The 12538-nt window shown below is 38.6% G+C and overlaps 1 protein-coding gene across 1 annotated transcript in view; it reads right to left on the bottom strand.

Annotated features, from left to right (window-relative positions):
• Positions 1 to 12538, bottom strand: part of PCNXL2 (pecanex-like 2 (Drosophila)) — a gene marked incomplete at its 5' end in the record, with an annotated part of 141373 nt that overhangs the window by 13735 nt on the left and 115100 nt on the right. Inside the window, 4 exons of the mRNA XM_010081844.1 lie at positions 4532 to 4635; positions 5669 to 5677; positions 6746 to 6979; positions 11258 to 11511. Coding sequence (XP_010080146.1) covers positions 4532 to 4635; positions 5669 to 5677; positions 6746 to 6979; positions 11258 to 11511 — 601 coding nt within the window. The remainder of the gene's footprint in view (positions 1 to 4531; positions 4636 to 5668; positions 5678 to 6745; positions 6980 to 11257; positions 11512 to 12538) is intronic.

Here is a 12538-nt window from a genome sequence, read left to right as displayed (position 1 = left end):
TGTGAGCTATTTTAGAACAAGACCGGTAGGTGTGTGGGAACCGTCAGCCCCTTGAACATGCAGAAAGGAGGGGATTAAGTAGCACCCCAAATACCAGAGAGAGGGCAACAGAGCCAAAGCAAATACTCCCTCCTGCTGCACTCCTTACATTGCTCCAACAGCTGAAACTAAAAGCATTTGATGCAAGCCTGAAAACAGTACAGATGAAGACTAAGGAGCCGGTGAATATAACTCTGTGTATTTTGCACACCTGAATCCATCTTCTGTCTGTGGTTTATAGACCCTTCCCAATGTTAACTGTAGATATATTTAAGGAATAAAGAAACATGCACGCCTGTGAGCTGTTAATGACCTGAATGTTGTAGCTCACCTGAATGAAATATTTTTCAATGGTAGCTGTTCTAAATTTGATATTTTAGATGATAGTGGTTGTGAGTTAAGAGTAAACTTTTCTCCCCTGCTTCTGCTCTGCTCAGCTCTGGCAGACATAAAGCTGCATTGTCTGCTTGAACTCCCACCAGCAACACTCCATCATCAGAGGCATTGTGGTGCCATGTCCCATGCCCTCCACCTCTTTCCCCTCAAATGCTGGGCAGTGCAACGTGGTGCCTGGGCTTCAGCATAAGCAGCAGTTCCTCCAGGCAGCGATGTTCCTTGGAGTGACCCTCTCTTCACGCTGAGTGATAGCGCCCAGAGGGAGCTGAGGGGACCTGAGCACCCAGGCTTGGTAGTGCTGGAAGTACCTGATGAAAGATGCTTTACTAAGAGTTTTTTATGTTTTTCCAAATTTGAAATATATACTAAACATTTATTTACTAGTAGGTCTAGTGGCTGAATAGGATTATAAGAATATTTTTAACAAATACACACTTAAACATATCACTCATATCTGAATACATGAATGGTAATGTCATGTCATTCTTCAAATTGCATTTTGTGCAGGATGCCTCCTGACAGTCTAAAAGAGCAAGTGATTTGCATAGCAATGTTCTGCCTTCTTAATGAATGCATTTATTGTGCAATCTAGTGTTAATGCTGGGTTTCTACTGACATTTACATGAACAGGTACACTGAATAATTATTTACATACATTATATAAGAGCATTTAAAATCTTGATTTACACAGTGACATTTGCTGATTAATAGATTAGACAAAATCATGTGTAAATGAGTGCAAATTGATAGTTTACATACACAATGTAAACTTGAATCTCAATTCTGTAGTGCACAGCTCAGTGTAACATTACCTTTGCATTACTATTTCTGCACAGCAGTTGGATGACTGTCACTCCTCAAGACACAGCAAGGGCTAGACTTAATCCAGAGAAAGATTCCTACTACCTGCACAGGTACCCCCGAGAACAAAACATGGACCACAGAGCACAGATTCTTGGCGAGTTTGCTTGTGTTGGACATATCTGAAACATCTCATAGAAATAAGCATCAGGAGGAGAAGACTACAGTGTCTATCTGGCTATTACATCTCAAACTCATCACAAAACCGCTAGCAATGGTGTACACAAGATGCTTTGCAGCCAGAATTAATAGAAAGTCCTGAGATGGAGTTCAAGGTCATTTCTCAGTGCCTACCAGAGCAAGCTAAATAATCTAAGTTTTTGTAGTCCAGCATTCAGATGTGACAGAGCTTGTGCTGGGAGCCCTGATCTCTTACAAAGTGAGCCACCTCCCACCAGCCGTACATCCCCCTCATGCGCACAGCTAGCTGTGGGATTGCCTGTTCTGACACCCTCTGCAGAAAACTAAAACCCTCTTCAGCACCAGTAGGCTCCAAAAGGTCCCTGAAACATCATGACACCTTTTCAAGGAAAAGGACTGTGAAGTATCACTTAAGGAACGATTCCTCCAGCTGCTGAGGACCGTAAGTACTTCTCCCCCATCTGACTGAAGGCAGATCTGTGACAGCCTGAGAGCTGGGGGCGAGGACCAGCAATAATGCTGTAAATCACCCTCCGTAAGAGCTGCTGTATCTGCATCAAACACAGAGAGAAGGGAGGGAGACCTGCCTTCAGTGCCTAAAGTTAATCCTTAGAAACATCTTCTGGCCTCAGCAGCACTGCACGTGTTGGACAATGTCTCCTTCCCCCAGCATACCATATAATTGCATTCCTGTCGGAGTCTCACTGACTTGCTGCTTCTTTGTCTTTAAATAAGCTGTGAAGATCTGTGTGAAGCAGTAAACACAGCAAGTATGGCAGAACTGCCCTCTGTGCTGAAGTGAATGTATGTGAGGAATTTTTGTTGATACAGGCCTTGACGTCAGGAGGTAGCGTACCCACCTTGCTCCTTAGTTTATAATTTCTACTAAACTGTTTTTGTCAATTAAAATAAATATATAAATTCTTTAAGACAAGAATAAATGTATTTCACCAAGCTAAAGACATGTTTTGTAGCCATAGCAATTTATAACTTGAATTGTGCTACTCAGATTCCTTTCCCCCCCGCCCCCAAATCTTTCTGACAGTTGCAATCTATTAAAGGTAATTTAACCAGCTGGGTAAGTGACACAGTTTTTCCACAGTGAAACTTTTCTAAGGAAAGCTTTTGTGAAGTAGCAGTGAAAAAGATACTGACAGAAGCTTCCACTTAATCCCTTTTGTGTCACAAAATACATTTTAAAAATACAGTGACTCAATACTGCCCTGGAGCACCAGGACTTAATTAAAGATATAGGATTTTATAGAAGAGATTCAGAAAAACAGGGATACAGCTGTGCACTGCATATGAATACTGCATTTTTTTGCCTTTCTGCAGACCTTTTCTCTCCCAGAAAAGTATTTTTGAGTATGGAGTGTCCCCTCACCAAAAGAGAGGAACTGATTTGGTTCACTGGTAAATTTCCAGATTTTAAAAAGACACCTGACTCCTGCAATTATTATTAGAATCTTTACAGAAGACTGCAAATAGTTTTCCTCAACATTCATACTTTCCGTGTTAAGTTTTAGAAAGTCTCTGATAATATTATCTCTTTTCATTAGCTACTAACTATGTAAGCCAGTACAAATAGGTGACATTGTTATTGTATCTGTACTGGTGCCACAACACTGTAACGAAGATTTTAAGATCCAGTGGGAAGTACATGCAGTGTGATGACAGTTTTAGGAAGTTTTTGTGATATTTTTAGATGCATTTCTAATATCACTGTGACATATCTATTGCAGGCCCAGATCAAAATCCCTTTAATCTTTTCCCAAAAAAAAAACCTATAAATGCACATCAAATTTTCTGTCATGTCCCTAAACTCTAAAATTTCAATCATCAAAAAAAATAGGTCAATTTTAGAAATATCGATGACTTAGTAAACATTACACTAATTTGAGTGCATAGAAATGAAGGGAGAGGAAACTCAACCCCAAAGAAAACTACTACAGGAAGGGAATGTGCGAAGACTAGTAGAAAAGAGATGACAAAAGCCACTTTAGAAAGCAGAAAGAAGCAGCACACCAAGAAATAAGCCATCTGAGCCACAAACATTTTGCGTGACTGACTGAAACAGGAAGACATAAAACCAAACATTACAAACGTCCCAATAGATAACAAAGCTAGAATAAATATTTAAAAGGACTGTTTTATCTTCTAACACAAAATGCATTCAAAATTGCACATGCTGTCTTTGTTTGCTTGTTAGTAAGACAAATCCTCTCTAAGGAGCATGTTGATAGCGGGCTAGCTAGCTTTCCTCACAGTTTTGTGCCAATACAGCAAGGTCACTTAGAAACTGTATTTACTCAACTTCTCTACTGCTTCTAAACTCCTGCGAACACAGGGAATTCAAATACATCTAATAAAAATCTAAAATTAGGTGAGCAGTTAGAATTTATTAATATACAATTACTTCATTAATAAAGTGCATTATCTATAGAACAGTGTAAATGGTACTTTATAAAACCCAAACAACTCAGAACTCCTAGTGAAAATGGAAGAATCCCTAATGAAAATGTCAGATGAAGAGCATATTCAGAACCAATCTTATCCAAGCATATTTTAATGAACTAGACTTTCTAGGAAGACGCGTTCTGAGTGAATGAATGAATGAACGAGCAAAGTAGACTGAGAACAGACAAAGCTGTGGTCTCAAGAGATGCAAGGTTCTCCCTTCCTCAGTCGCCAGAATGAAGTGACACAATGAACAGGAATACAGCCCTGAGGCATTCAGGACCCTTATGGATTTATTATTATTTAGCTACCTAGATGTCAGATGACTTTGCAGTCTCTTCCCCTTCTGGAGAAAGCCAGCACTCCAGTAGCCAGACCAGGCCTGAGTGAACGCAAGCAATAACCATCGGTACCCATGCTTTCAATGCAAAATTCTGCTTTGCCCTATGAAATAAAGTCATGAATTAGTTATTTAGCCAACTACCAAAGTAAAAGCCAGGAATGGCAGAAAACAGATTATTTTATGGAGGAAGGAGACTTCACCTTGATCTAATCTTTTGTTGAGATTCCACATTAAGTGAAAAAAGACAAACAGGTCTCTGCTTTAAGATGGGGAAAAAGGATTCCTAAAAAGTACCTGATGGCCATATTGTGGGCTGCAGTTCCCAAGGCTCTTCGACCCAGTATACACAAGGCAAAGGAAAGCGTCACTAGCGGAGAATCCTCATCGCTGTCCAGGTGCTACAAAGTTTTGAGAATCACATGTTATTCTAAATGCAAATACCATTTTAAAAGCACTGTAATAGTATAAATGGTAACATTCATACAATTTGCATGTAGCTGAACCTACACACAAAAAGATTCTTTGCAATTAACCAGAACAAGAAGGAAGATAATTGCCATCAGAGGCCTTCTGCAAAATACAAGCTTATTTTGCCCACTGGCTGGAAATAGAACATTTCTATCTCAGGTGGCAAGATCCCAAAGGAGCGGAGCTTTGGTGGTGGTGGGGTTTTTTATGGGTTTTTTTGTTTGGTGGGGTTTTTTTCAGATCTGACATTCTAAAACACAACAGATTCCTTATTGCTGAGAGATACTGCAACTGGAGGCAACCAAACAGCTTTTCATGGGACTCAGTGCCTATGAAACCCCACCACAGATTCCAGAACTATGTATTTGGAAAAGCTTGGAGGAACACACTTCTAGAGAATAACAATAAATATCTAAATTGTATACCATTGGTGACACTGACCTCACATTTTAACAAGCAGTCAAAACTGCTTACATTGACTTACATTGACTAGCTAGGAGAGTTTCTTTACTGAAATTTTTGCAAAAACTTTGCAATCAAGCAGGAGGAAAAAATTGAAACGACCTCTCATGAACGTGAATCTTTAGGAGGATACAGACTATTATTTCAGTTCATGCAGTGAGTGATTTCTTATAGCTTTGACTCTAAAACTGAAGCCAATTATAATGAAGAATGTAGCTCCTTCTATAAAATACATTGATTTTCAGGGCTATGTGTACAGTGAAGCTTTTTTTTATACCTTATCTGTTACATGAACTTTACCTCTATATAGTCAGTGAATTACAAAAACACAGGAAAAAGATGTAAAAAATATATCAACGTGTGTGTGTATGGGCACACTAGTGCAGGCACTTATTTGCCCTTTTAAGTCTAACTGATAAGTTTCAAGTCTATTGGGCATCCTTAAATCTATTACTCTATTTGAAAATTTCAGCCACATAATAAGAAAAAGCATCACTGAACAGTGGCTTTCTCTGCACTGTGCAATTCTTTGTGTGTCAGAACTTGGGAGCTGAGATGTGGAAATAGGAAAGAAAAGAGAAGAAATATTCCCAATAGGAGGAGATGGTGGGGAAAGCTCAGAGGACAATGCAATGAAAACAGTATCAACGTAATGATATGCAGAGGAACTGGTGGAATGGTAGTCAGGGTTAGAGACACGCGAACAAACTGAAATGGAGAAGAAACATTACAATTCAGCGATGGTACGCCAGCTAAGGTCACTGGTAGCAAATGGGATCTGCACTCAGTGATCCTGAATGAAAGCCACACAAATAACAGTGCACGGTGGCCAGGAAAGATACACGTCTCATTTTTTGCCATTATCAGCAATAATCAGAAAATTAAATCGAGGGAATATGCTTGTTTGATGCTGTGTTCTCCCTCTGGGCTATTTTGATCCTTCCATGGAAATACAGTAGTGTAACTCTGACAAACACTTGCTGACCATCAGTAATCTTAGTGGCTCAGAGCATGTGAATGAGTAGCTGTAAACCTGCCCTTGACCTTCTCAACCTGCGAGGTAATTTCACATGGTTTTGTGGCATGGTTCACATTCGAAACAGCCCTCAGAGGTGACCTATACCAGCAGTGAGTTTGTTAAGCACTGCTTCCCTATCATTTGAAGACTGTACCTGAACATGGGCACATTTTTGGAAAGCGTACACAAACATCACAACTGTTTGGCAAACATACCCAAACACTGGCAACACTGAAGGAACACTAACACTCTCATTACATCCATGCTTCCTAGAGCTGATGAGATTAATGGTGTTGGAAGTGTACACAATAAGGAATTGGTTCTGTATTCAAAGACTAATGCTCCTTAAAACTCTAGGTTTTGCATAAGGGTCATCTCCAAAATATGTTTTTTTCATTCCACAAAACATATACTTTCCTTTTATGTTAAACCTGACAGCCTAAATTAAATAAATTTTATTGTATTAATCCTGAGCAAGCAGAAGAGTAACGATGCATCATTTAACTCCTATTCCAAGAATTAAAACTACTACTATTAAAAAAAAAATAATGCAAGCTTACCTCCACCCTTTTTCTAGCACAGAACTGAATCCAGTCTAGATAAACGCTGCAGAAACTAGCTCTTGTTATTCCTTGGAGACACGGAACATAATCTTCATCTATGTTAATGTTAAACATTGCAAGGTCACGTTCAATATAATGCCACTTTGCATAAGGCTGCAATATCTTTTGGATGGATTCGTCTTTTATCCAGTCAAGGATTTTGGGAGAAGTTGCTGTAAAGTATATTATGCTCTGTTGACAAAACATGCAAATGTTAGTCACTCTATCTCTGAATAAAGCAGGTATATTTTACACAGAAGAGAATAAATCAAATAGGACCACATTAACTACCCATAAGGGTACATATTTTTTGTATTTTTTTACTGCTTGGTATCATTGCTTCACAAAACTGTTCAAGTTGGAAAGATGACAATAATTGATATGTAAATAGCAGACAACAGAAAAAGAAGTAATATTTCTAATACCCTTCTGCCTTACAGGAAAATTAAAACAAACAATAGACTATGGTAATAATCTAGAGTTCCAGCATTCAAACGTGTTAATTATGATGATTAGTAGGGTTCTAGAGTCTCTCACCAAGAAGGGTGATATTAATAAAAGTTTAGGCATATTTTGAAAAAACAGTAGTAGATGGTCACATCCTCAAAATGAGACTCCCTGTTTCCTCCATGGACTTCTGTTTTCTGGAGATGAAGCTTTCCTAATTCTTTAACAAAAACAGTTCCACCACGATCTAACCACAAAGGTGAGATTTGACAGATGTGTACAACACAAGTCTGAAAACCTCTATTTTAATTACTTTTTTCTTTCTGCATTTAGTAGCATCACTATTTTTGTTATTTGTCCACGAGGCCAGTAAAGAATAATGGATTTTTTCTTATATGTGATGTTAAGAAAGTAACTCATGTAACTGAGTTTGCTTTTAAAGCACTGAAGGAGGAGCAGCATTCAGTAGGAGCTCTCTTACCAAATGCAAAAATATTAGAAAGCAGCAACGCTCATATCTCGTATCTGTGCCTGAGTTTCTACGTTTAAATTCTTCTAACCACTGTATCTGGAGCCATTAAAATAAGAATAAATACAACAAAATAAAATAAAAATTTCAAAAAATAATCTATCCAAACCAAATTTAAAGCATATTTTCAAAAGCATATGAGACTTAAGGAGACCTTCCAGTGCTGCAAAGGAAAGTGGCATCAGCTTGAAAGTCCCCTTATCATGTTTTATTATTATAATTTTTGTTTTAAGAGAAGATATTAATTTAGAATTGGATTCCAAAGCAAACGAGGGGCAAGTGAACATGACTGAAGATGATGTAGTTCTACTTTACCCATGGAATGGAAATATTATTAAGCAAATAAATGTATTAAATGAAAATATGATGGATTAAAAAGGGCAGAAGCACCACCCATCCTTTTAAAAATTGTAGATGCCCCACACAGTTTATTTTTCAAATTGTACTAAAATACACAATCAAGAGGAAAATTAAGCTCCAGAGGAAAAAACAAGTCAGACAGGTACAGACTGAGGATGGACCTTTACTATCTTGGCACGTGGAGAACAATACACTCTTTTTAAAAAAAGATTCATGCAGAAACCATAGGATCTGAAAACACAGCACTCAGCGAATGCAGACTTCTTGAATACTAAAACAGGTTTAAATAAGAATATATTGAGAAGACATAGAGGAGGCACAAGGGAAAAATATCACAGTAGTTGGGCAGGAAATGATTTCAAAATATATGCAGAAGGGCTACAGGAGATGACCCACTTTATTTGTGGAGAATAAAAATCCTTTTATAAGAAGAAATACAGGCCTTTCTAGGCTGTCAATGAAACTGCAAATGAAATAAATGCATTAGGAATAAGATGCTCAGTGCAGCTCATTGTTTAAAAGACGAATATGGTAATTATTCTTGAAGGACAGGAGAACTGAGACAAGCACACTTTTTCTTCGTTGATCTTCAAAATAGAGTTTGCTTTTTTAATTATTCTTACCTGTGTTTACAAAGAAGCAAACTCAGCTGGGAAAAAAATCAGTCGCAATTGGACATAGAAATAGCAAAAAATTCTGCCACCTAATTAAATTCTGCTCTTAGTAGCTCTGCTTAGATATTGTTTGTGCACAAGTACATCCTCAGCTATATGGCAATTCAGAAATAATATGGTAAATATTTATAATATTGTAAGCTACAAAGAATAAACTAGAAGCACTCCAAATGCTCAGTGCAATGGAAGTGCTGTTGCTGCTGAAACTCCAGCTCAAATGTTTGCGGACTTTGTGATTTATGTGACCCGAATACTGCATTAACTAGAGTTCTTCTTACAATTAGTTTCCTATGCCATTAAAAAGAAAGTGTCAAGGCTTTAAAACGTTCACAGTGAAATTGCACAGGGACTTTACAGCTCGAGATTCCCCCATAGGAAAGAGCTGGGAGGGAATGAATTCCCACCTCTGTTTCTGGTATTATCTTGAGGTAGGTACTACACAAACAGGTTGGAAGCTAATCTGATACATAATATCATCTTCTCACCTTCCAAGGCTGTACTAAGGATTTTACCAAACCTTATCAAAGCTCCTGTTTATGGAAGAAACTAACAACTTGAAGAATAGGAGAAGAAAATCTCCATATAGGTTTCTTTTGGGAAGTGTCATTCTAAAGAAGGGATCTCCTGAGCACACTCTCCCTTCGCTGAACGGTGCCTCAGCCCAGGCCAATATCAAAGCTGCCAACAGAATATTATCTGCTCCCTAAGAAGAGAAGTAAAGGACTGACACATTTCTGAGAATGCAGATCTGTCAGTGCAGCATTATAGTACTGGCTTGACTAAATCCCCCCAAAATAGATTCAATTTTCACACCTTCAAAGCCATAGCTGGTGGACATAACAGAACCTGCACACAGTGGAGATGGAGCCACAGCATACCTCAGTAGCGTGGAGATTGTTTAACCCACCTCCCTTTTACTCAAAACAGGATCAGTTAACCACACCTGTATCGTATGGGACAAAAGCTTGCCTAAGCAACCATACCTATGTTGGCTGCTCCACAGGTATGTCCAGAACCAGAAGCCCTACACTACCTTTCCTTTAAGTCTTACTTCCCATGTGATGAACCTCACACATTCCACAAGTCCTCTACATATTAGCTGACTTGAAGGCACTAAAAATGTTTCAGTTTACAAAGCACAATTCTCCACTGCTTTAAACTAGTAAGCTGCTGATCTGATTGCAGCTTAGACTGGGATGTTTTTCAGTCTCGTTCACCATCAAAAGCTGAGTCATATCTCAGCTTGCATCAGTTTATGTTCAGGTTATCCGGGTTACCTTCTAATGTAAAATGAAGTAATTGTAGCAACATATTCATTGTGTTTAAAGAAGGTTTTTGGGGTTTTTTTTTAGTTTAGATACATTGCTTAAAAACAATTTAATTTATAGCCAAAAAAACCACTTCTAAAATGAAAAAATCATGCTCACATGCAGTTTTGTTTCTAATTAGTTAATTAAACAAAGCAGGTTGGTTACCAGGCCCTACTGCTTGTAAATTATTTATGAAATCCCACTCTGCATTTTACAAAGTAATTGACTGCATGATCAAAGCAGCTTCATGAGGCAATGATCTTGTTCTTACTGCATTGGCTCACTTGCAAAAAAAGGTGATTAATTTATTTACAACAGGTCTCTAACGTTGACAGGATTTTTACAATTGCAGAGATGTAAGCAGGAAGGAGATGTCAGGGATGGTTGGCATCTTTAGTGAGTAGCTTTGCGGCAGTACCAGTGGCACAGGAGGTAGCATTTGGTTCTTGTTGCTTCAGCAGAAGACAATAAAGCTCAGCGATTTCTTCGTTTGCTGGACTCGGAAGGCTTTGGCAGAGGATGAGGATGTCTTGCTAGACTATAAGGTTCAATTATTTTGACAAATTAATATCTGTGTGGTCATTGTGATCTTAATAACAGAGCAAATTTAGAAGTGATGTAAATGAATTGCTGTTTAATCAATGGAAAAAAACAGCTTCAAATGTGTTGTAGCATCTATGTAAAACAGCAGGTAAGAAGGGGGTTTGCGCTACTAAAAAAAATATATTTGAGAAACAGTTCTTCAGAGATTTCCCAAGAACTTTCTGCTTATCTTTTTTTTTTTTTTTTTGCCAGAAAAAGCAGTGGAAAGGCCAAGTCAAGAAGAAATAACAAACTGTCAGTGAAGTTTTGCTTTATAAGAATGCTTCCTCTGACTTTATCGCTAGAGGATCTTAACTCACCTTCTTGATTTCTGCTTAAGCATTGCAGCAATTTTGTGTACTAACTGTAAATATAAGTGGTCAGACTAAAATGTAGCAAAGGGAGATATGAATTAATTATCCCTATCTCAACATCAAGTCAGTCTGACTGCTGGTACTGAAAATGAATAAAGCCAAAAACTTCAAAAGCTGTTTCTAATACACAGCCAGCATTCATTCTTTTTGCCAAACCTCCCTATGAACATAGTCCACTTTACCAAAGAGTTTACCTTTATATAGTATCTGATAAGTATTCTCCGCAGATCGAACACTTGCAGCATGGTTGCAGCGTTGTTATCAATGATGCTATATCCTTCCAGGATGTACTGTGTTCGTGTTATTTCCCATGTCAGCCATCGGAGGTTAAAGGCTGCATTACACGATAACAAGTGAGGCAAGTGCCCGGGCTTACAACAGCAGCAGCCTTCATTGTCTTCATCTCCTTCTGTTATAGCTTCCACTTCTCTCTGCTGGCAATATGTCCCTTGGCAGTGAGAAAAAGAGAGTGTGCTGCCAGTTATTGGGGGGAGGAGGAAACAAAGGACTTCTTCTAAGCTGCAAAAGTATGATTGAAGGCTCTATGCACTTAGTAAAAATCTAATCGAAAGAGCTACGGCAACAAATTAAATGTGCCAATTGATCCATGCATGGCAGCAAATAAAGAGCTGTACATTATTTATTTACCTACCTTATTTCACCTACAAAAGCCAAGAGTGCCTGATCTAACATTCTAGGCATTTGGCTCTGAGCTGAGCTCAACTACAGACTACAGCTTCTGCCTTAATAAAAACTCACCAGGAAGCAACACTAAGAGTCTCGCTCCATCAGGAACATCAAGCAAATTGATCCAAGTCTCAGTCTGCTTCTTCAAATAACATACAGGATGCAAACAGAGTTTTTACAGTGTGTCAGAGCACTTATAAAATCTGCGTTTTAGTGGACTGTCTTGGAAAGCAGGTTCCAAAAATAACATCCAACGGGTTGTTCTCTCTCCCACTGGAGTAAAAGCTTCTCTGGATCAAACACCTCTAATGAATAGCACTAGTGGCAGCATATCACGGGGACAGAACAGCTTTCTAATTAGCCTATTACACAGGCTTTACATCAAAATAGAGTAAATCTTCCTGAAAAAGAGATGTTAACTCAAAAAGAAGTCATGAGGCAGATGCAGAAACAATAATGCATCTGCTCTGCAGACTGCATTTCTGGCCTGTGCCGTGCACACTAGAAGGTCAAGCTGAGCCCATCAGGATTTGTAATCTATGAAAATGTGGTTTCTGCACCATGTAGGGCACTACAAATCAAAACCAAGGTGGGCACCCATGTGCTCCCCCACTGTTCCCAAAATATATGAGTTATATGTTCTTGATGCATGGATCTTTTAAAAAAACTTTACCCTCTGTGGGCTGTTGCTGAACTTACTCTCCACTGAATTTGTACATAAACCATCTTTCAAGGCCATCTCCTATGATGCAAGTTACACATACGTTGTGCATGGGCCTTCTGCCAGC

The sequence above is a fragment of the Pterocles gutturalis genome, unplaced genomic scaffold (genome assembly GCF_000699245.1).
Source record: "Pterocles gutturalis isolate BGI_N339 unplaced genomic scaffold, ASM69924v1 scaffold1104, whole genome shotgun sequence".
In the NCBI taxonomy this organism is placed as follows: Eukaryota; Metazoa; Chordata; class Aves; order Pterocliformes; family Pteroclidae; genus Pterocles; species Pterocles gutturalis.
Note: the sequence above shows the minus strand (reverse complement) of the source record. Positions and strands in the feature narration are given on the sequence as shown.